The sequence below is a fragment of the Eupeodes corollae genome, chromosome 2 (genome assembly GCF_945859685.1).
Source record: "Eupeodes corollae chromosome 2, idEupCoro1.1, whole genome shotgun sequence".
Classification (NCBI taxonomy): Eukaryota; Metazoa; Arthropoda; class Insecta; order Diptera; family Syrphidae; genus Eupeodes; species Eupeodes corollae.
Genome location: NC_079148.1, coordinates 142,111,601 through 142,137,753, shown reverse-complemented (window position 1 = coordinate 142,137,753; position 26,153 = coordinate 142,111,601). Strand labels below are relative to the sequence as shown.

General features: G+C 35.4%; 1 protein-coding gene across 1 annotated transcript; it reads left to right on the top strand.

Annotated features, from left to right (window-relative positions):
• The first annotated feature begins 300 nt into the window (after window positions 1-300).
• Window positions 301-19,210, top strand: LOC129948439 (palmitoleoyl-protein carboxylesterase NOTUM). Its single transcript, XM_056059440.1, has 4 exons — window positions 301-429; window positions 16,748-17,162; window positions 17,229-17,732; window positions 17,792-19,210. The coding sequence occupies exons 1-4, from the start codon at window positions 361-363 to the stop codon at window positions 18,751-18,753; spliced, it is 1,950 nt and encodes a 649-aa protein (XP_055915415.1). The 5' UTR covers window positions 301-360; the 3' UTR covers window positions 18,754-19,210.
• The last annotated feature ends 6,943 nt before the right edge of the window (window positions 19,211-26,153 follow it).

The following is a 26,153-nucleotide window of genomic DNA, read 5'->3' as shown; positions in this document are numbered from 1 at the left end:
AAACATCGACTTTGATTCAATCCGTTTAATTTTTATAATATCGAATTGTTAAAAAAAAGAAAATAGTCATTGAATGACTAAAGTTACCATTAATTTTTGTTCAAATCAAAGTGTTTTACTATTGATGGTAGTTTAATAATATTACGTACCTTTGTATGCTAAAAAGTGTTAAAAATGGCTTAAAATATTAATAAAAAAATAACCATAGTTTAAAAAAAATGCAAATTGTTTAAATTGATCAATGTGTAAAATCTTTTTTTAAACATCAGTGTGTTAACAACAAATTAAACAACCTTTAAGAAAAAAATTAAATATTTGTTGTCTATTTATGAATCTTAAATAATAATAATAACCAACAAAATGTCGTCGACTGCAACAACACCAATGACAAATAATGTCATTTTGAGGATTATACATTTTTTAAGCATGGTAAGTTTCAAAAATTTGTAAATATGTATATAAATATTGAAAAGTGTTTTTTAACCATACACAGCTTTAATAAGGCATAGTTGAAAAACTATAAGCTGGCCTATCATGAACGGGCACTTTGACTGCAAGATATTTTTTTAGAAACGTCAAAATTCATTAAATTTTCAAAAATGCGGAGTTCCAAATATTTTCCAATCAAACGAACAAATGTGGCTCGGTTTTGTATGGTCAGCGAAATTTTTTATTAAAGTTGAAGGCATAAAATGGATTTTTTAATTTTAACTGTCATACTATGAGAATTTGGCAGTTTGACATTTGTTAATGTCCAAAACAAGTTTCTTTTATTTTCGTCTATGAACTATTTCCGTTTATAAACTACGAGTATTTTAATTCATTGACACTTAATATGATTCTAGTAAAGAACTTTAAAATTAATAAGCTGTCAATGGTATATTTTAATATAAGAGTGTTTACAATTTAGCACCGATACTTCAAAATGGTAATGCCTCATTAATGCGCTGATAGATAGTGAGCTGAAATACAAACTGTAGTTGAACTGAAATACATACTTGTAAATCATATATTTAGAAGAATTTGAGTTCGAGTATCTTATTCTGATTTTTCTAAACAAATGTCTCCGACTTTAACATGTAATATGTTTTACATTTGACATTAGGTCAGTTTATGTTTCTGATATCTCTAGATAACTTGTTCCGTAAAGGAAAAATACATTCAATGCAAAATATAACATAAATTCAGAGTTTTTGAAAATCTATTTAATCTATACGAACTCAGTGATAAAATCATTAATATTACCAAAACTTTTGAAAAGTCTTTACAAAAAAAAACCCATACAAAATGATTCGAAGCCGAACGCACATTTTCAGAAACGTCAGTCCAAAATTTAGTTTTGTTTTGTGGTATAAATACTGTTCTGATTAATCATTTTGTTGTCTTAATTTAAAACCTGTGTGTCAGAATTTCTTTAAATGACAATGTAATGCTTTCTGGCTCAAACACTTCTGTCAAAAATTGAAGCAAGATAACGTTTTAAATTTGACATTTTTCTAATAACGTGAAAGAGGAGTCCTCAGTGGTAACCAAATGGTAGTCTTTTTTTAAGAAAAGTTTATCATTTCATTGCTCAATGTTTTTTAACAAAATCCGTTCCTTTTCATTTCGTATTTGCTTTAAAGAGTTTGACGCACAAAGTAAATTAAACGTTGATTGAAACGTATTCGAACTGAAAAATTCACTCCGAATCTTCACTCTGATAAGAGTCATTACTTTTTACCGATTTGTCACTCCTTATACCCAGCTGATAGCAAAAAGAATCGTTATAGGCCAAACTGTAACTTACGAGTAAATCGTTGACTATTTTCCAAACGTTGTCAGTATTAATCTGACCTAATAGGTCGAAATAGAAACAACAAACGAGACCACTGGAATATGAAAAGTATGTAAATACCTTTGACTTGTCATCGAAAAGTTAAACCTGATTTTGACATCTGTTTATTTCATTGACAAAACCTCTCATACTCTTTACGAGTCTTTCAACTTTGACAGATCTATCTGCATGTTCAGCTATTCCATTCATTCGGAAAGATGTGTACGGATATTGACAGATATTTTGTTTATAATACCATCAAAATTTAGAGTTGGTTATTTAAGTTGAGCAGTCGAAGTTTAGTAGAATTGGATTGACATTTGACGTCTAAAGCACACTTCCATTGCCCAATTTTCAACTCAGGTTTTTTCAACTCGATATTGAAGTTGATTTAATTTTGACATCGCATTGTAACGCTGTATATACTTTTTACGTGTATTCCAACTTTGACAGATCTATGGGAAATTTCAGCTAACACATTGCAGTCATAAAGATGCGAATATATATTGACAGTTATGTATTTATAATACCTTCAAAATTTAGAGTTCGTTATTTAAGTTCTACGGTCGAAGTGAAGTTCAGTTGGATTGACATTTGACGTCTAACGTAGACTTTCATTACCAAATTTTCAACTAAACACCGCTCTCCAAGTGCGGTTGAGTTGGGTCGAGCTTATATTATAAATAGTGGAATTCACCACGTGTGAATATGGTAAAAGTTGTCAATGCACCTTAAAGTCTATTATAAAATACGAAATATAGATTTGTATCTTTATTAAACGTCAAATGATTTGATCAAGTGTCAAAACACTTTTTAATATCTACTTGTATAGGTTCAATATACCGCCTACATACTCAACCTATTTATATCTTTGTATGTGCTATTTTTATTTTTAAACACAGAAGTAAAGTAATTTCAATTTCTTTTCCTTGGTCTTAAATCTAAATAATACCCCTTACCCCCTCCTGTGGAACTCCAGTATAGGTACAACGAAAGATAAATATTTATTGAGACCCCAAAAAACCAATCAGTCTTCTTGATAAATCGTCCTCGAAAACCACATTCAATGTCGCGATGTTATTTTAAGAATTTCCCGGCAGATACGTATCTACACACGGCACAGTTCTCCTGTCCTGACTCAAGTTCGCAAAAGAATCAGCAGCAGCCAAACACCAACCAGCAGTCAGATATCGCAGCAGCAATAGCGGTCGGCTTTAGAGCGGATCAACTGTGGCGCAACGGTGGCGTGGCGGCGCGCGGCTTTCGGCTTGTGCGAAAACAAATACCTATCCACCTATCGGCGAGTCCATCTTAACCTTCGCGGTATTTTTCACCACCTTTAAAATGAACAACAACACCGACCTCAAGATCAGCGAGACGAGCCCGACCGCATATCCGTACACATGCCATATGCATATGTGTGGATGGGGTGTTTAGGTATGTATTTGTTGTCAAGGCAGGGGCATGCAGCACGTATAATGGGCACATAAAATTGCAATTTCACCAAGCTATGGTGCGGGACGGCAACAACCGAGGTGAATTAAAACACAAAGTGCCGCCGACCGACAAAAGGATAAATTACGCCATTTAAATAAAGTCAAGTGGATTTTTATACTTTGACTGTTTTGTTTTTCACCGATTTTTGTTGGTTTTCTTTTTTTTTGGATTTGGTGAGGATCGATGCTGCTATTTTAGCTTCACAGTTCTTGAGACTTGAGACTTTAGTACGCTTCTGGCCCAATCGATGATCGCTCGCGCGTATGAAGTTTCATATCTCTCTCGCTCTGCTTGACTTGTCTTTTTATAGTTTCCTCCTTTTATTTTATTGATTTCTCCGACTCGACTTTGGCTTCAAACCTGCGCTGCGCTGCGCGTTTGCGTTCGCGTTCCTTTGAATCGAATAAACAAAAATATCCACAAAAAAAAGAGAAAAAGGAAAATGCAACGCAGAAAACATTTTACGACTTTTCGGCTTTTTGATATTTTTGCGCTTGGCCAATAAAATAGCGGCGTATTGCATTATGGGGTTTCTTTTCGGTTCGGTTTGCGAAAGGATTGTACCGACCTTACTACTTTACCTACCTACCTTATGTTAAGCACAGCAGCTTTCAAGTCAAACCGCGTTTTTAATACCTTAACATCGTCATACCAACTATAAGGCTACGAGTATATGTACATAAACTTACCTACCTACCTACTTACCTTATTCGTTTTACCTACCTTTCTGTTGGATGACCTTTTTCAAAAGATGCATCACTCTTTTATACTCTACTTGAGCTGATAAAATCGAGACTTCTTAAAGGATAATAAAGATGAAACGATGCACCGCCATGCCATCCACCAAGTCGCACTGTTTCGGTCGGCAAAGGCAACATATACATAAAGGACACGATTATAGGAAGGATAGGTTAGGAGATATAATATGTTCGTTTTAAAATCCTGCATGCGTAAATGACAAAGGGGTGAGAGAATCAAGCCCTTCTTTTTTATTGGCATCACATGTGTGCATATTTATGGTTACCTGTGCAAAAAGTCATAAAATTTACAATGTCATCAGATCAGTTCTTTAGAATGAGCTCAAACGAAAGCAAATACCTCCTATTTTTTTTGTTTAATGTTTGTCATTTGAATAAGAAAGGCTCAATTTTTAAGAACATTTGGATATTTTTTTTTTAAATCAAATTTCAAATTAGTAGTGTGACTAGGCTATGTTTAAATATTTTTGGGCGTAATCCTAACCTGATCCTTTCTTCTTTTGATATCAGATGTTTTTCCACGAACGTGTCCGTTCTCTTTTCATGAATAAATATGTCAATGTGACAGATCTGTCAACGCGAAACAGCTGGCCACAAAACATATTCCAAAAAAACTGTAAATAACAACATCAACTTATGATGCGACTATATATAGTAAGAAAAACGCTGTCAGAAATTCGACAGAAAATTTAGGCCTTAAAACTATCAGCGTTGTTGACTGATTAAAATACATTTGTCCTAAAATAATGTCTACTGCTGTTTCTGTTTTAATCTGAAGGGGTGACAATGACAACACATGGTTCACTAAGTCACCAAATTGAAGTTTATTAATGCATGTCATTGATTTGACGTTTGCAAATTAGGATGATTCCCATAAATTGCTTCATTGTTAATCTTTATGGCTTAGTTCAAATCAAGTTAAACTAATAAGGGAAATAATATGTTTTTTTACTCAAAATAGAGTTCTGAACATATCGAATATCTTCAGAAAAAAGTGTGTTCTTGATGTTTAGAATTATTTAACACAGCTGTCACTATTTGACATTTTATAATATACTTGTCATTATCTTCTACTAAAATAAGGAGGAATAAGAAATACGATTCAATACTTAAATAAAAATGGAAAATGTAATTATAATAACACAATCACCTGTCAAATGCTTGTGTTTCAAATCGGTTTGCTCAGTTGCTCAGTTATGATATTTCTAGATCACCTGAACGTTCAGAAATAAAATAGAAACACAATTTTTTGTTTGACAGTTCAGGCTTTGCTAGGATTTTCAACTGAGTTTGAACTACAAAGGGGGTTATTTGATATATTAAAGGACTGTGTTCTAATGAATTCTAAGGAAGATTTTTGACATTCCTGCCCACCTGTCAGGAAGCGGCTATAAAATGACAATTTCCTTACCCATTTCGATTGACATTTTCATTGCATTTAACATAAAAAACAAAATAATTTAAACAAAAATTAAAATAAAACAATCACCTGTCAAATGCTTGTGTTTAAATAATTGTACTCAGTAACAATATTCCTAGATCGTATATGTAGCTCACTCTGGATGCTCAGAAGTATAATAAAAACACAATTTTTTGTTTGACAGTTTAGGCTTTGCTCTTAGTTTGAACTACAAATGGGGTTGTTTGTTTTTTAGGACTGTGTTCAGAATTCAGACTGGGCAACTTAAGTCTTGGGGTAACTTAATTCTTTAATGAGTGGAAGTTAGGCAATGTGCTTAGTCTCCGAAATTGACTGCGAACTGAGTCGAATTTAACCAAAGTTGCTGGTTAAGTTGACTGGTTGAGTTGACAACTAAGTTGATTAAAAGTATGCCTTGCACCTAAACTTTTAGCGAAATTCATAAAGTTCTTAAAGGCCGTAACAATTGCCTAAAACAAACAGATCATCTCGGAAGCATACTACAGCGTTTCTCTACATTGAGAAGAGGAGACTGGATGAATTCTTAGGAAGATTTTTGACATTCCTGCCCACCTGTCAGGAAACGGCAATAAAATGGCAATTTCCTTACCCATTTCAGTTGACACTCTCATTGCATTTAACATAAGAAGCTGAATAACTTAAAAGCTGCAAAATGTACATTGTTGAAAAAAACATCAACCTTATCGACCTCTTCGCCACTTTCCAGAAAAAGCGTCTTTCCGCCACACCAAAACCAACAACATCAACATCCAACAAAAAAAAACCCTTTGCATACCAATCAGACAAAAATGTGTCAAAAAGTTGCACGCTGCGCATACAGCTTCCGAAATACTCCTGTTCCCATTTCGGCTTAAACAAAATATAAAGAAACAACTATAAGTCCACAGATCCGATCCGATATAATGTAGGTAAGGTAGCTTACGCGAAAAGGAAAAAAAAGAACAACAAACACAAATGCCAACCATGTTAAAAGGAAAAGAAAAATTGCATTGGGATTCCAAAACCAAAAAAAAAGTCAAACAACAAGATGTAAGTCAAGTCAGCCGCGGCGGCAGACGCAAAAGGAAGCTGCATCATAACATCGCGCGAAGCAGCCAAGACAAGGAGCAGCAAGCAACCCAGCCAGCCAGAGGCAAGCAGTAATCAGACCGGGAATTATCTTTGCTCTGCCTCTGAACTCTTGGAGTCAGTCGAACAGGTGCACGATGATGCCGATGCCGATTTCGGTTTTTGTGTTTCAACTTCTTTTATTTTTTTGTACCTTCCAGTTTCTTATTATTGTTTCTTTTTTGTTCCTTAACTCATTTACCCTGCGGTCACTACAAAGCTTTATGACGATGCGTGGTGGTGGCGGCGGCTGCTACTGAAAACTGAACTGCTGTTGTTTTGTTACGAAAACGACCAGTAGCGGCTATTCAAGCCAAGTTAACTCACTTTTCGGCTCATTTGAGAGCATTTGTACCTCTCAATGATGTCGGCATCCATTGATCCGTTTCAGTTTTGAGTTTTGTTCATTTTTTTTCGAACTCCTCCTTTTGACGTCCCTCTCTCTCTCTTTCTTACTTATTGTCCTATTTGGAAGCTGGTTATAAGATGTAGTTGAGTTATGATGGTTTTATTATTGTTAATTTAAGCCAAACACTATCTATAGAAATACGGTGGCGGCGCGGCGGTAAAATAAGTCGTGAAATTTAGGATTGTCAAAAAAGTGTAAAATTGCTTTTTGTGGCTTAGTTCAAGATATCAATGAATTAACTTCACTTTTAAATTTGGTTTGCTGATTGAAGTGTGAAGTCAAAAAAAAACAACCAATGAGAAGAAGAGAAATGTTAGAATTTCCAAAATCGCCATTTTGGAAAATAGAATTAACCATTGAAATTTTCGAGTTCGAACCATGTGACTTCAGAATGTCATTTTCGTTGTTAACAGAATCTTAAAGTTTTAAATTAACAAGCAACAGATTTTATATTTGACCCAAACAAATACAAATTATTATCGAACAATTAGAAACGACAAAGTGGCCATTTTGAACAATGATAGTTTCCTAAGGAACTGTTCGAGTTCGAAACTGAGTTCACTAAAGTTCTGGCTGTCATTTTTGTTGTGTAGACTTTTAGTTTTCAATATTTTGAAAATGACAAATAAAAGATCTGTTCGTTTTCGTTAAATTTCCTATGATTTTCTGAGCTATTTGGTCTAAATCAATTTAGAGTTTATAAATAACGTTCTGGACGGAAATCCAGAGTAAAGAAGAAGATCTTTGACTCATCTCAAACGAAAATCAACTGCCAGAAAAGTTGGGATCTTTGAATCGAAAAAGCCATTAAAAGTAATATCTGTCATTTTGGTTAAAATTGTTAAGCACTGCATATTCCATCAATTCAAAATTGAAGGAAACTTTCTCATCACTATTCTTAAGTTCTCCTAGAAATCCATTCTCAAAAAACACCAAAGAAATGACATCTACTGGATCAAATTCAATTTGCCCTTCAATAACAACTACCAATACTTTTCCCTGAGTAAAAAGCAAAGCACACTTCTTCCCTGATCCACTATATTGTTGCTTGCTGCGCTGCAAGCGAAATGGTCCGAGCTTAGCGGCAGCAATCACTGCGTCACCATCATCATCATCACGCGTCAAATTTTGGCATGATGCGGTCTGTTGTTTTACCACCCGTCATCATCAACAGACAACAGAACAGAACACGAACAGAGCTGAGAGCAACAGGAACTCTGTGAGTTAAAGGAGAGTACACAATAGTGAACGCGCGCGGCAAATGAAAACGGCATTTTATCCTCCCAGGAATGAAGTTTCCTTGGATGTAAAATGTTTTCTTTTTCATTTCACTATCATGCCGCTGTGCTCCTCGGCGATCCGCAATACCATCAGTCAGGTCGACTGGTTGGTCGGCTCTGTTCCTGTATTATTATTGAGTGTGTTCTGTTTATTGTGTTGGCTGGGTGCCGTTTTGGTTTCCACGCCATCTACATCCACAATGTACTCCAACAACAGTCATTTCAGCATCATTCAAGTCGCGTCGCGTCTTCGGTCGGGCGGTCAGTTGTTTGGTCTCCCTCTTTGGTCAGTCAGCCAGCAGAAAAAGTTGTTCACGAATGAGCATTGAGATTGTGATTGGAGGCAGACGCGGAGGAAGCAATATGTAGTATGATCAACTCGTCGTCATCGTCGTCTTCGTTGAATGGTGGCACGGTCGATTCGGTCGGTCATCGTCAGATTGGTAACTTGCGGCACGCACGCTCCGGTTGCATTCTTTTGATCATAGCGATCATCAATAAATTACCGGATTCCTCAAAGTGTTTCACCGACATGGCATCCGTCAGTCCAATCATGATATAATTATTGTGTGTGCATGGACATCTCTTGTTCTCTTGTGGCCTCTTTCTCGTGGTCGGTTTTCTTTCTTTTCTTTTATTTTTGTTTTTGTCTTTGTTTTGTTTGTAAGAGTTGTCAGAGGAGTTTTTCTTGTTGCCGTTTCTGTTTTCTGTGTTGTTCATAATGATGGTATGGGAAATTAGTTTACTTCTGTCATCGACAGGGGGCGCCATACATCAATTTATATAGTGTTCTGTGGTGTGCTGATTCCTTTTCAAATAATTGTTGTAAACTCGGACACTTTTTATCAACAAACGTCAAAAGCGGAGAAGGCAGGAGACCGAAGATATGCAGTATAACAATAATCTAATTACCTACCGACAAACAAACACATTGCGGCACTGACAATCAACCAAGAACAAGGAGTGACTGCTGTCACCAGCTAATAAGACAACTTTATATTGTGCTATTGGTACCTACTTACGCTACGGTGGTGGTGGCGGTAACGGCGGTAGAAGTGTGGAGCAACGCGACGACTGTCAAGTACGCCAGTACGTGTGTGCTGCTTTCTCGGCATGTTTGTTAATGGATGTAAAATGTAGGTAGACTTTTGCAGTGCAGAAAAAAATATAAAAGAAGAATTTCCAAAGAATATGTGTTTGACATCTAAACTGATTTCAAAATAAATGAATGACGGGGTTCGATTGAAGTAACCTCAAGTTATGAAGTTTTTTTTTATTGAAGTAGAAAATAATAACAGTTGAAAAATCTGTCAAAGTATAAAGCAACAACCACTAACAGTTTGGTAAAATGACAGATGGTTTGACAGTTCATCACGCCCCCTGTCAGAATCTTCTTTCTCCGAAAGTTAAAAATGAATTCACTTATTTTGACAGTTTATAAACTCAACCCAAACTGTTTCTAACCAAAGACACAGATATCTGTGTTGACAGATTAAAACATGAATTACCCTACTGTTTTGACGTTCGTGTTGCGTTCATTGATTTGTTTATCATGATCGCCACGGCATATCGCTTCGGATTGCTCTCAAGGCAAATGCAAAGGGTTTACCTAGCAATCATATTTGTTATCGATTACCTTGCTTCTAAATTAAAAATGGAAAAAAGATATGACATTATGTCACAATCATAAAAAGGTAGAATCAAGACATACAGAATAAATTAACCGGCTGATCTATATCGTTTTGAAAAACCACTTAAGCTTTTCAATTAAAATTTTCAGTCACACTTTATTAAATGGGTATCTCAAAAGCAAGATCAATTTGTGTGACCCAGATTCCAATGTCAATCTACAAGATGTCAAACTAATAATATCTAAGTGAATTACGCCAAAAACCTGCCAAGTCAATCAAAACTACTCCAAAGTTTTATAAATTTTACATCAAAAACAACAACAACAACAAATACAACAAAAAGAAAAAGAAACATATCATCTTACTTTAGCATGACAGGTGTAACGTGTACTTTATACGAGTGGTTAGTGCAAATAAAACCATAAACACAAGCATACGGCAAAACGTACTTAAACAAAAAAAAAGCAACGCAACGCAACGCAAGTATAAATGGCGGTGTACTACCAATTACTTTCAGGTGACAATTTAATTTCCACGCAACGACATGGTAAGATCCAACAAATTATGGAGTCCAACAGTAGACAGTCGACATAGACCGTAAACATTAGATACAACTGAATATTAGACGCTGAAGTGAGAAGGGGACAATGACAAGTTCTTCAGCGTCAGCGGCACTCTCTGTCGAAGCATCAAACGACAGCGAGAAACGAGTAGAGTAATATAAGAAAAGCAACTCGGTAGGCAGCAAACACAAGCACCATCAGCAGCCAGCAGCCAGCAATCATATCTCGCCTAATATTAGTTTTCTGTTTAAATCAATTCGAACGAGCGTGAAATCCACCGCCATGCGCCATAGTAGCCGCAGCAACAGCAGCAGCAGCGAACAACCAGCAGCCTCTGTCGGTGCCGCTAGGGAGGAAGGTAATTAAGATTTTTTTCTGTCTTGTAACTTGGCGCTTTCCCTCAAGGTAACTCCACTATACTCTAGCGCAACGCCGCGCTTGTATCGGAGTTTTTCTTTTCCGTTTTCCCCGTCATAAAGTGACTATCTGCTGGCGCCACACATCTTCTCAAACTCATGCACACATTCTCTGTGCACAAGCGACTGCAGTGCCTGGCCTGGTCTGGCTTGTGTGATGTGTGCAATCGATGATTATCTTCAGGAGAGTATTATTATGATTATTACCGCTTCATAGGTCTTTGAGGCTGCCGCGCGTACGCCGCCTCTTTATTTAAAATCGTTTAAATATTTGTTTACCCAACGTAAGGGGACACGCCGCGCTGCCGCCTCACCGCCACCACAGCCTACCGCACCGTGTAGATCACGAGTCACGACGGACGACCGATGACGACGAAGAATATGACGCGACGTATCATCCTACATCCACTCGCACTCGCTAAGTAAATATCATCATCATGATCCGATCGGTAAACTTGTCTTCTTCTTCTTGGTCTTCGTCTTCATTGACGATCAATTTCGACGATGAGCAACGAGGAAGACGAAGACGAAAACGAAGACGACTACGACGACGACATCGATGTCGATTGTGACGGTGAGGATCAATTACGATGGGTAGAGTGTTAGTACGTGCGTCATGTGAAACGTCATTTACTTGGTCACCATTTGTTCTGTTCATCTGTCATAAATTTGTTTGTCACTCTTGTGCTCAAATCGATCCTCATCGACAGGTTCGGCCACAAATGTCAAAGCTTTTCGATCAACAGTCTATCAACGGTAGTCGAAAAGATTGATGGATGCGATTAAATTTAAAACTCTTTGAAGTGAAGTGAAATATGTATGTGCGTGTGTTAGCTGTCAGTCAGTCTTTCTCTCTCTCTCTCTCTGTACGTGTATGTAGATTTATTGGGTTTTTAAATAAGCAGCGGAACCTTTTTGGATTAAATATAATTTCGATAAGTATATGATTTGATTGATATCAACAACAGCAAAACAACTTTGACACGTAATGAAGGCAGCTTTTTGTGGAAGTTGTGTCATTGATTGTCATTGTTGATTGTTAAAAATCAAGATGGCTTCTGATGGTGCCACTTTAAGTAGCAATGGCCATCATCAAATGCAACTGCAACTCAACACAAATTATATAGAACAACCAACTATCAAATAAGATTAAAGAAAAATGCTGGTGGTAAATCTATATCGTGTGTCACTTTTATTTGCGCGGCATATTTGCTTTTGATCTTGAGATTGTGGCGCACATAAATAAAAGAAATAGAGCTTGTTGGTGTTATTTTATTTCTTTTATCTGACTTCATGTAACGGTAAAATAAAGAGGTATTCCCTGAGTTATTATTGAAGAATACAAACAAAAAATAAATAAAAAGTGTGATCGAGATCAAGGTACATATCTATACAGCCTTACATAATGGATTGACTTTGAAGTGATAAATAGATATAGGAAAGTTTATAAACTGATCTAATTATGACAGTCATAAAAACAAGGTTAACAGTAAGATGGCGTTAGTAAAAATAAAAAGAAGTGTATATGTACCTTTAGAAAAAAAATCGGTGTTTTTATCTTTATAGATAATTGTCATCGCAGTTATCGTTTCCGGTTTTATGTTGAACACGATTTAAATTCCCCACAACTTTTGAGGAAAAAGGTTGAGCTGTAAAATTGTCGAGGAAGCACTATAATGGTTGTAAGTAAACAAGCGCTAAAATATGAAATTCGTATAACGTGCCCATAATAATTGTTTTTCACTTGTATGTTTGAAGTTTGGGTATGTTTGTTTTTGTAGTGTCATTTGCCACAATTGACATTTAAGCTGTGTGTCTATGTAAAAATCGCGAAGAAATTACTTTTGTGTCTAGGAAAAGAACTGAAATTTTTAGGATTCAAAACTTTTGAGACATCTAATCGAAAGTACTCAAAGTTTTTAAGAAGTTTTTGAAGTTTTAATAGTAGGTGTGCGTGAGAGAAAATATATAATTCTTAAGACTTAATTTTACGTGAAAGTTACAACTTTGAAACTTGAATTTTAGTGCAGACATATGTTTGCCGAAGAAACACGATTCGTTGTTTTGTTTCCTTTTCTATTTAAATCAAAATAGCTGTCAATTTAAACCAAAATAGCTGTCAATTTTTCATTAAAATGTTGTTGGTGGTGGACTTCAAAAGAAAGAAGTGGACTTCAAATTTAAGTTGATTTTAATTATGGACAAACCTTGATATTTTCATGCAGATTGTATTTTCAGAAATATCGCCCAAATCTGTTTGATCTATGAACGTCCGTCAATTTTGTTGAAAGTGCATTTGACATTTCGAAGTAAACGCAATTGTGAAGTTGAAATGCATCAAAAACTGATGACAATGCTTTTTATTAAAATGTCAATTTGTGTTTTTGACGTTTCTAATTTGATACATGCAATTGTATGTTAGACAAAAGACATCTTATTTCGATATTTTTGCAAACAAAATTCTATTGTATGCTCTTCTCAGTCGCATATTGTGAATATTGACAGCTCGACCATTTCGATTCCACAAGCCGATATATACACTGCGGGTGGATTTAGAGTAATTTTTGACATTTCAAATATGGTATAAATGTCAAAATTGACATTTATGGCTGAAACACAAACACGCTTCAGCTTCAGCTTCGCCTGACGTTTACGAGTTCAGCCATAGGAATTCAATGCATGCTATCACAATGGAGCTTCGACCTCACGTGTCGTTTGACAATCGTAAGGAAAAGAACGTAATGTAACGTAATGTGACTCCAAACGGAAGCTCTAGTTCAATTATCTGAACATTTGCTTTGTCTGACAGCTCAATAGCTGTAAAAAAATGTCAAAAAACAAAATATTTGCTCTTTGGAGGGATGAAATAATAGAAATGTCATTCAAAGCAACCTCGAAGCAGGTCCACCGTAACGCAGACAAGCCGAAGCTGAAGCGTGTTTGTGATTCAGTCATTAATTCCGTTCGTATTCTCTTCGTTAAATTTTTAACAACAACAAATTGCAACTGTAAAATCTGAATTTATCTCATACTCAAACCCATTCATGTGTGCATACACGTTGCCGTGTCGGCATAGCCATCGCTTATTGAACGCCAGGTCGAGGACGGTTAACGCTCTCTTTTATCTTTCTCTTCTTTTTTTCTTTACTCTTACTCTTTACTTCATCTTTTCATCCTGATCATCATTATTATTATTATAATTATGGCAAAGAGTAATCGTCATCATTGCCGTCGTCGTCTTATTGATCGTGTTTTTGTTGTTGTTCCTGTTTTTATTATTATTATTGTTGTTGTTGTTTTTGTATGTATGTGTGTGTGTATCTGTGTATGATATGCTATGTTCGGGGTTTTTGTATCTGTTTGTCTGTCGGCAAATCCCTTTGATCTTATCGCTGAGCTCCTTGCTCGCATTCTGATCAAAGAGTTTCCGCCAAAACCGTGTGTTTACGTTCGCTTAAAGACTTGAGGTAAGAAAACTGGAAACACAAAACAAAAAATAAAACAAAACGTAAAACAGAAAACGGCTACACATTAAAAACACACAACTATAAAAGAAGATAGTTATATAGTTTACTATGCGTAATATGAGAGACAAAAATATTAATTGCAATTTAGCATAATAACAATGTGCAATCTACTTTCTTATTGCCCAGTCAGTCAGTCAAGTCAATGCCGTGGCTGCGCGGAACCGCGGTGCCGGTAGTGCAGTAAAATGATCAAGCACCAAGGCACAAAACATAGGCCTTTAAAAATGTGCCCATACATAATTTTGATGCATGCTGCATGCATCATGATCGTTTATCAGCTGTTTCCCGGTGGAGTTGGAATTATGGGAAAATGCAGATTCATTCATGGAAGGTGGCGGACGGCGCAAGGAACACGCAGAGAGAGAGAGAGAGAGTGAAGCAGCAACAAAAATACGCGTGCGTGTCGTATGGCCGCTACACTCATTTGTAGTATACCGCCCAATCTCTTTTTCCTGCGCCCGCTCAGCACTCCGATCACGATCAACCAATGTTGTTCTTTGTCGGCGTGTGCGCGAAGCTGACGATCATTGTTGTGAGATCGATCTTCTCATGATCTCTTCGGCAAATGACACTAAGTGAACAGTTTTATGTGGCACCGTATTAATTAATTGATACAATTAAGTGAGATTTGCTCTTAAGCATCTAGCGTTGTTGAGCAAAGGTGGTATCGGCTTTGGTCTTGGTCTTTGGTCTTCAGTGGCTTAGCTTTATGGTGATAGAGATTGAGAAGAGTGAGAGTGTGAGGACGGGAGAACCTTGTTTAGCGGGTTTCATTATACATCAACGAGTGGAGTGGTGCAACACGTGAGGAGAGATGGTGTCGGTATGGTATACTGCTGGTGCTTTTGATGCCAGTATAATGACGCGGTTCTTTAGTTACGGCCGGCATGGCAGTTTCCGAGCTCGTGTATGGTGTTGTCGGCATCGGGACCAAATCAAAGCAAAGGAATTTAGAATTATTGTATTAATGTCTGTCGCGCGGCGGCGGTAAATTTTCTCTTGTATGCGCGCGCGCACGCTCGCACACACCGTATGGCGTATGGCGTACGTCGCTTTGCGTTGCTCGTCGACTCATTGCCGACATCGTTATGTGGGCTTGTTTGTCTCGACTCGAACACATCTTTTGAACCCAATTGATATCTCGGTATACGAGTAGTGGGCAATTTTTTTTTTTAAAGTCTGTTAACTTCTTTTTTTCGTTTCGCTATTAGATTCCCTTTAAAACGCTTACCTACTGATGATGATGGCGTTGTTGTTATGGACGGCGGCGACGCGCGGCTATACTCTGTGTTCTCTAATTTTGTGTGTAATTGCGGCTTGTTACCTGCGGCAAAGTCTTTAAGTAATTTTGTATCTCTTGTACGTAAGGTAAGAGGTAGATATTATACCTACTTCTTAGAGTTGTAAGGAGTGAACCACAAAAACAACAACAAAATATGATCAGGCTATCTATGGAAGTCGACTATGTTTTGATGTTGTTACACTGAGTTGTTACGTTTTTTTTTAAATTTTGTTTTGCCTGCATACAGCATAGCGGCAGAATGTTATTTCACGCTTTAATTTGACACAATGTATGAAAAAAATATAAAATAAGTGGAGAACATTCTCAGAGGAATAACTTCCGCGTATCATTTCATGTGAGAAAAGTCTGTCATAAAAAGCAGTTTACACACAGCAATTTTCCTTGTCGAAGTCCAATTATACTTTTATAAAGAGTATTGATGTCTTAAGCTCGAGTGTACAGTCTTGGAATTGCTCAATTGACTCGGGTCTTATAGATACAATTAATTCTTTAAATTGAAACAAGGAAAAAACAAACTTCCTGTGTAACAAAAAGAGACCTGTCATCAAATTTAACAGTTGTCAGAAAATTTGTGCTCAGTATTTTTATTTTGTTACTTCACCAAACAGATCTACGACCAAGTATCATTTGCAAACAGAGCTTTTTTCCAGCTTTGTTTGTTTATAGTTGAATGTCAAACTCGAGTTTTTGGAGAAATGTCACTATCCATTAGGAGACCAATTTGATGTGTAGTTTTGTGATACTCCCTTTCTATTCTCCAAACTCCTAGCATTGCGAGTTCTACTTTATTACTAGGAATAGAATCATTGGGCCTAAGAAAATTGGCAGATTGAGCTTAAAAATAGTTAGAATGTCACAAAAAGCAACGACAGTGTTTTACGAAGACACAATCATCAGAAAACTTGTAGAAGTACTTTTTCCACTAAATTTTATAAAATACAAAAAAGTATGTCTTCAAAAAAATACTTACCCACTTCTCTCCTTTTTTTCTACTTTCAGATGCAATTATCCTCAACAGCAACCACCTGTTTGGGATTAATTTTATCCGTACTTATCCTGAGTGCCAATAATGTCGAAAGCCGAGCAATGGCTGCCACATCAAATACAACAACCACAAACTCAACGAAACATCGACTAATCATCGGCACAAATTCCATTATGCGGCAAGTAGAAGAAACACAATCTAGCAATGATCACAACCGTTCGTTGAAAAAGGTTTTCCTGTCAAATCGTACGGTCACTTGCAACGATGGTTCCCAAGCGGGATTTTATTTACGGAAGTCAGCCGGTTCGAAGAAATGGGTTGTGTTCTTGGAAGGCGGATGGCATTGTTACGATACGAAGTCATGCAAAGCAAGATGGATGAAATTAAGACATCTGATGACTTCCTATCAATGGCCGGAATTTAGAAATGGTGAGTTTGAAAATGACATTCAAAAAACGACCGTTCATAATTTGAATGTTTGTTTTATTTAAACAGCTGGAGGTATTTTGTCTGGAGTCCCTGAAGAGAATCCCTATTGGCATAATGCCAATCACGTTCTAGTGCCTTATTGTAGCAGTGATTCATGGTCTGGAACTAAAGCCCGAGCGGACGATGGGGATAGCTGGCGTTTTATGGGATCGTTAATTATTCGTCAGGTTATAGCTGACCTTATTCCATTGGGCTTGGGTAGAGGATCGGTGTCAGAATTGCTTTTGGTGGGTTCATCAGCCGGGGGACTTGGTGTGATGTTGAATTTGGATCGAATCAATCATTTTCTTCATCATGAGAAGAATTTGAAGGTATTGGTCCGAGGAGTCAGTGACTCAGGATGGTTTTTGGATAGAGAACCATTTGCTCCAGCTGCCATTGGATCCAGTGAGGCTGTCCGTCAGGGCTGGAAACTGTGGGAGGGACAGTTACCTGAGGCATGTGTGAAGCAACACAAAGAAGAACCTTGGCGGTGTTATTTTGGTTATAGACTATATCCAACTTTAGAATGTAAGTTAACAGAAAAAACCGAATTTCGAGATAAATCCTAATAAAACCTTTTTTTGCAGCTCCTCTCTTTGTATTTCAATGGCTTTTCGATGAAGCACAAATGAGAGCTGATAACGTTGGGGCACCAGTCACTCCACAGCAATGGAACTACATCCACGAAATGGGTGGAGCACTGCGTTCTTCCCTAGAAAATGTCTCAGCAGTCTTTGCTCCATCTTGTATTGGACACGCAGTACTCTCCAAGCGTGATTGGGTCAATATCAAAATCGATGACGTTTCCCTTCCCAAAGCTCTCCGTTGTTGGGAAAAGTCAACACGACGCAAGCGAATCAATAAACTTCGTCGTGCTACAGAAACCAGCATCATTCCATCTGAAAAACGCAAAAAACACAACCAAAGACACAAACATCCCGAACAGCAGCAACAGGACAAATCCCAAAAGAACCATCGATTGACCAAAGAAGAACGCGAACAACGCCGCAAACATAACCAACAACGAAAACGCAACAATCAAAATAACAATAAGAATCCTCGACGAGTCAAAACTCAAACCACAATGAATCCGAATCGGTTTGGAAGCCTTCCCGAAAATGGAACCCATACAAATCGCCTCCACAAAAATCGAAGAAAACATCAACACGAAAAAGTCGGGCAAAAAAATCAACATAAGAAAAACCACAATGGCAACAACAATAATAAACGTCGACGAAAGCAACAACAATTGCAACAGGAACAACCTGCATTACCGATAATTGTCAAAAGTCAAAAATCAAATGAAGATGGACCAAAACAAAAATGTAGCCTAAGGTATTTGGAACGTTGCAGTTGGCCACAGTGTAATCATTCTTGTCCAACTTTAACGAATCCAGCAACGGGAGAGGAAATGAGGTTCTTGGAGCTGCTGACATCATTTGGGCTGGATATTGAGACAGTGGCAACAGCCCTTGGGGTTGATATGCAAACTTTGATCAATATGGATCGTACAGAGTTGGTGAATCTCTTGACACAGCAAGTTAGCTGAAGTTGAGTCCGTGAGTAGCTAATTCGGAAATCCAGTCACAAATTTGTTTTCTTCGCCATGAAAAGAATCTCGATAAGAGTTGAGAAGTGTCACACTGGGCAAATATGTAGGATTCCCTTTTTTGAAAATGGAGAGAAAAGCAGATGTTAGAAAACAATAGCGCTTAAAGGTTGACCGTCCCTAGTAGAATAAACCAAGTTTACACGAAGTGTTTCCCTTTCCGTCTGCGATTGTTTTTTTCTTAGCAGAAATTTCAGTTTAACAACTAAACTAATTCCTTCTACTAAAATCCTTCTAAATATCTTCATATTCTCTTAAACCAAAGTATTTTTTCGATCTGTCAGATTGAAAAGTATCAATTACTTTCTTTTGTACCGACCTTGAAGGCGAAATCAAATAAATATGAAAACCAATATCTTTACACCCAACAACTGTCACTTTAAAAAAAATGTGAACTCTGACGTTTGCAAATAAACTTGAAGGAATATAAACAACTCCATGTTGCTGTCAAACTTTCATTTAAATTTGTTTTTGCTTCATGGACTTCAGATATAACAAATGGTCACTCAATGAAACTCGCTTAAAACTGCTCCCATATTTGAATTAGAATCGCACAAATTACAAGCGATAAATGTCAAAATGACAGATACAAATTACATTCTAATTGTCAAATCAAACAAAAGTTAACCTGTTTTTCAATTGAAACAAGAGAAACGTGAAAATCTGCTGCTCGAATTTGACAGGAGCCTAAAACAATGCAGTGTTTCAATTTTAGGTCAACAAACTGAACACACAAAAATAAACAAACAGAAAATCACTTTACTTAAGATCTGCAACTAGCCTCAGAGATCTAATTAACTAATTAAGTCGGTGATTAAAAATGAAGTAGGGGTTTGATTAAGTAAATAATTATCCATAAGAAAATATTAACCCAGTGCGACTATCTCCAACTTACTCTCTTTCTCTCTTCTGTAGGATATTCCTTAATTTTTATTTGTTATCTTAACTTTATTATTTTAAATTCTTTTACAAAATGTTTAATAACAAAAAAAAATATAAACTGCCTTTTTTAAAGTACAATCGAATGAAATATTTCAAATTGTAAATAAATTGCTTAATTTACTTGTAAATATTGTAAATTGTTTGTAAATAAAATAAAATTTAAATATATGCCCAGTTATATCGAAACATTAAAAAAAAACTATGTTATATTTTTAAGATAAACAAAAAATAAAAAAATGTATTTATTTTAAATTTTTAAGATTTTCAGATTTAATTCTAAAAACAAACAAAATATAAATAAAAAAAAACGTACAATAAAATAAAAACATTGTAATTCCTAATCTTCTTAAAAATCCTATACACCAAGAGAAAAACAAAAAAAAGAAAAACCAACAACAACCATACACAAATGCAACTACAAGACTGTTTTAAATTATTTATTAAATAATATATTTGAAGTTAAGTTTAAAGTATAATTAAATATTATTAACCATTTTTTTATTTTAATATTATTTATTTGTTGATGAAATATATAGAATTCTCTTCCGTGTCCTCATACATATATCCATTTTATATTATTATTATAATTATTTTATGTTACTACAGTTAAATAAAAAATAAACAATAAATAATTAAAATATCTTGTACTACCTCAATAAATTAATATAAAATAATATAGCAAAAGAAACTTAATTATTATATGTAAAATAGTGTACCTGTGAAAAATAAAAAAAAACTATCGAAAACAAATAAATACATTCCGTTTTATGAAATTTTGTAAATTTATAATTTTTTAATAAATAAAACATGTTTCGAAAAAAAATAAATGTTTTATTTGTATTATATTTAATACAAATTGTAAATAAATGAACTACGTAATATAGAAATAATGTTGTACATATTCTTGTAAATATTGTATTGAATTTAAGATTAATAATGTTTGTACTTAGATTATAATATTTAATTTTTTTATAATGTTAATTGTTACGAAAATAAATAAATACTGATAAATAAGTTTAAAAAAATATTTAAACATTGTATTTGTTCTTTATTTCAAAAATTTGGACATAGCTGCATTTATGGTGGTTAGTTTCATTTATAAGTCCCTAACCATTCATTTAATGTCCGTAAAAGTTAAGTGGAAAATCAAATAACCTTTTTTAAAAATTAGCTGAGGTCTACAGTTTAATAAAAAGGGTAAAGGCACGAAAATTAAGGGTAGTTCATTTAGTCAAATAAAATTATAAAACAATGTTTTGGATTAGAGAATTTTGAATTGTGCTATGTCCGTCACAAACTTCCAAAACTATTTGTTTTCCATTTTATTTTTTTATTTGACAACTCTCACAAATTGTATTTTTCCAAAAATTAACTCAGAACAACCTGCAGACAATGAAACTGATATGATATTTTAATCAAAGGGGGATCCAAAGTGGGGTCGTAGGAGTCATGACCCCCCCTGATATATAATTTGTTTGTATTTTTGTATCATATATTTCAATTCAAAACTAATCGTATTGAGTCAATGGATATTACCCCTATTATATTTTGAATTATATATTTTTTGTTTTTAAAAACAAAATTTGTATTTTACTTTCTAAACTTTGTTCCAAAAAGTAGCACTTTTAACTGAGGGCTGAACCAAGACCATAGTATGAATCTGACATTCAGCTCTATTCCAAAAACTTAGCACAAATGCATTCAATTTTGAATAATGGACGTTCCGGGGGGGGGGTCATATGCGCCATAAAGCTTATGCAGCTAAGTTGTGTAAGTAAGGATTTGTTAGTTATTTAATTAATTCACCAAAAAGTGGTTTGTTGTCAAAAACATTTAAAATTTTTGTAACTTAAGTAGTGCCTTAAATTATTGTCATAAAATTTGTTTCCAAGAAAAAGAGCAAAAATTCAGTTTTTTAAGAAGAAACCTTGAATAAAAGATCTTCAATTTCAATTCCATCCTATTTTTTGTATGCTCATAAATAGTGAACATTGATGTGATTTTTACTTGCGACACATAGAAACTATGTATAGGATGTTAAAAAAGTTAAAAAAACGTGGGTCCCCCATTCCATCCGTCTGTCTGTCTGTCCTAGCCACTAAAGCATAAATCACTGTGCCGATTGAAACCAAGCCGATTAGCTTAAGGCGTTTTTTGTTCATGTTTTAATACTAAATATAACAGTCCCCATACAAATTTTTTGGTGTAAATTCGAAAATTCGAATTTTTTTCAGAAATTAACCGATAGGTTTTTTTAGAACTTTCTCTAATTTTGTTCGCCTTCTTTTTACAAGAAAAACATATTTTATTATTGCTCCAGAACGTAAATTTTCTCAACAACATAATCAGATTTCAATAATCTTGTCAAATTTTCAAATTAATGATAATTTTTGATAATAGAAAATATCATTATTTTTTTTAATGGCATTTGAATTTTTGAGAACATTTTTTTGCAGGTATTGCAGCCGGCCAATACACATACATAGAAGTGAGATTTAAACTCGAATTTTAAGAATATAAATGTCCCAAAAACATCAAAAGTGACACTTTTATTAAGCTAATAGCTTATTGAAAAACACTATGCACATTTCATATCTATCAATATAAAAGCTTTGAATCTCTTGAGAACTGAAGTGAAAAATGATTCTGAAACATGTAATTTGTGACTGACACAAAAGTTTCTGCCCAGCTTATTTGTTTGCCTTAGTTTGTTTTTATTTTATATTCAGAGAAATTTTGTACAAATTATGTACTTAAATGCACTCATTTCCTTGAATTCAAGAAACAAAAATTTGTCTCTCTACAATTTTAAAGTTTTGTTGACTCCTTTAAGATGAACCATCAGCTCCAATCTACGAGTAAGCAGACTGGTAGCGATAGTAATAATAGACTCCCGAAAATTGAGTCTGAAAAAACTACGTCAACAAAAAAAAAAAAAAAAACAGAAAATTCTTGATATCAGATCTTTCTCATTTGCTGGGTTTTTGAATTTTTGAAAAAATGGCAACAAAAAAGAGTATATTTTTTTTGGAAGAAAGCAATAAAAACCCTCAATACTATTTTGTTTTGCTTTTAAATATGGCATATTTAGAAAACTGTTAGAGTCTTGGAATGCTTTCAAATGGAGAAAGTCTAATAAATTAAATAATTAGGCTCTACCTTGCTGGACAATAGCGTTCTAAAATAATTTAATAACTGAAGTTGTCACTCTAGCACTTGAAATGTGAACATTTAAGGTTAAGATGCGCATTATGTTATTTAAATTTTGTAAGCCTTCTTTAAAGAACATTTTTAAGCGGAAAGTAAAAACTCTTCTAAACGGTGATTTTTTAAGAGCTTGAGAACGTTTTTTTAAAAAAAAAACGCATAAAATTTCCAAAATCTCATCTATTCTTTATTTGAAACGTTAGATTGGTCCATGACATTTACTTTTTGAAGATAATTTCATTTAAATGTTGACCGCGGCTGCGTCTTAGGTGGTCCATTCGGAAAGTCCAATTTTGGGTAACTTTTTCGAGCATTTCGGCCGGAATAGCCCGAAATTCTTCGGAAATATTGTCTTCCAAAGCTGGAATAGTTAGCTGGTTTGTTAGCATTGAACGATAGCGATCGCCATTCACCGCAACGTTGCGTCCAACAGCATCTTTGAAAAAATACGGTCCAATGATTCCACCAGCGTACAAACCACACCAAACAGTGCATTTTTCGGGATGCATGGGCAGTTCTTGAACGGCTTCTGGTTGCTCTTCACTCCAAATGCGGCAATTTTGCTTATTTACGTAGCCATTCAACCAGAAATGAGCCTCATCGCTGAACAAAATTTGTCGATAAAAAAGCGGATTTTCTGACAACTTTTCTAGGGCCCGTTCACTGAAAATTCGACGTTGTGGCAGATCGTTCGGCTTCAGTTCTTGCACGAGCTGTATTTTATACGGTTTTACACTAAGATCTTTGCGTAAAATCTTCCATGTGGTCGAATAACACAAACCCAATTGCTGCGAACGGCGGCGACGAATCGACATTTCACGGTCTTCAGCAACACTCTCAGAAACAGACGCAATATTCTCTTCTGTACGCACTGTACGCATTCGTGTGGTTGGTTTAATGTCCAATAAAGTAAACTGAGTGCGAAACTTGGTCACAATCGCATTAATTGTTTGCTCACTTGGTCGATTATGTAGACCATAAATCGGACGTAAAGCGCGAAACACATTTCGAACCGAACACTGATTTTGGTAATAAAATTTAATGATTTGCAAGCGTTGCTCGTTAGTAAGTCTATTCATGATGAAATGTCAAAGCATACTGAGCATCTTTCTCTTTGACGACATGTCTGAAATCCCGCGTGATCTGTCAAATACTAATGCATGAAAATCCTAACCTCAAAAAAATCACCCTTTATATGTTAAGTGCGTGACCACCCCCTGATAAAAAATCTAGATCCGACCTTGATTTTAATGGTGTGTATACTTCAATTAGATCTAAAGCTATAGCAGTCTAAACTTTGTGTTTTCATTAAGATCGTGCTATGAAACTTGGACTTTTCCTATGATACCTAAAATACATTTGTATTTTTTTTTGGAGAATGCTCAGAATATATCGTGAATATCGGGAAGTATCGTCTTGTGCGCAAATTTGTCATCTTTTTACTATCCCAAAATTATTTGTGTTTTAGTTTTTTAATTAGAATTAAAGGGTCCGATTTTTATGATAAAGGACAAAAATATTACCTTTGTAAGCTTTTGCCTCCGTTCCCTAAATTTTGTGTTGCGGTGCAAAATGATTTAATGGATTTTTAAAGACTTTTAATGAGAACCACCACCAAAACTTATTTACGTCTTAATTTTTTCAAAGAAAATCCTTTCCTTATAAGAACTATAAGGCAAGTATTGCATTTGAGAACCTTAGATTTTCATCAAAAATGACATTACGTAGAGAGTCGAAAAAAGTAGGTCCCACAATTCCGACCGTCTGCCTGTCCATGGCTCTATTTTTCTATCAGTTCAAAAGTGTATACATATCGAAATGAACTCATTTCTAATTAAGCTCTTATATTGTCTTAGTAATATTTATTTTATGATCAAAAATGTTAAATTTTCCTTTTTGGATCTAAAAAAATTTTAAACATTCCATATTTTGTATTTTGCCCGTGTTTTATTGGAAAACCTATCCAGTATAGGATAGTAGGGTTTTACACAAATAACAAAAACAATATCCATAGTATGAACACTAGCGATAAAAGTTAGAGTAGAATCCTACTAGGGATGAGTTTTTGACATTTATACGAGTCTCTAATGGATCTTATGTGATTTCGTTTTCAAATATTAGCACGATTGATATTGCAGTGTATCTCGATGGCTGTGTTCGTTGAGTAGTTGTGCATTTGGAATTATGTGTTTTCCATTGGGGAAAAAATCAATCTGTTACTGTTGATATTAGTTAGTTTTGTTAATGGAAATGAACTAACTGGGCTTATTTTGTAGGAGAAAACAATGGAAAAGATAATTAAGTTTTGCTATGTTTCCACCAAAGGCTCATCTCGGTTTAGATTAAATAAATCTTTTTGGTGTTTTCACCGCACAAGAAGATTTAAAAATGATTAAGTTTGACAGCACTTTCTAAAATGCAAATGGTGTTTCGATGTTTCTTATGAAGTGCAAGTGAGATAGTTTGATTCAACAATGAAGAACTGATTAGTTCAGCACCATACAAGAATATGCTACCTACTCCATTGCCCGCTCCATAAAAAAGGTGTCCGCCTTCTCTGCGCCAACTACAGAGACATTACCTTTTTAAACATCGCGTACAAGATCTTGTCCAGTGTATTATGTGAACGTCTGAAGCCATTTACTGACAAACTAATTGGCCCTTACTAGTGTGGCTTCAGGCCTGGAAAATCCACTATCGACCAAATTTTCACTCTACACCAAATCCTGGAAAAGTCCCAAGAACATAACATCAAAACGCACCATCTTTTCATCGATTTTAAAGCAGCTTATGACAGTGTAGACAGGAACGAACTACCTATACCGTGCATTGTTGACCTTTGGTATCCCCACCAAACTGATACGGCTTTTCAAGATGACGCTGGAAAATGCTTGTTGCTGCGTCAAAATTGGAAGGGACACGACTGAAACCTTCGCAACCACCAGAGGACTTCGACAAGGCGATGCGCTGTCATGTAGCTGCTTCAATATTGTTCTTAAAAGAGTGGTGCGCAACACCAACGCCAAAACAAGTGGCACCATCTTTTAAAAATCCACACAATATCTTGGATATGCTGATGACATCGACATTATGGGAAGAACCAAACGAGCAGTGACGGGTGCTTTCTCTAATGTCGAGTCTGAGGCGAAGAAGATGGGCCTTGACATTAACATTAAATAGGTCTCTGTTGA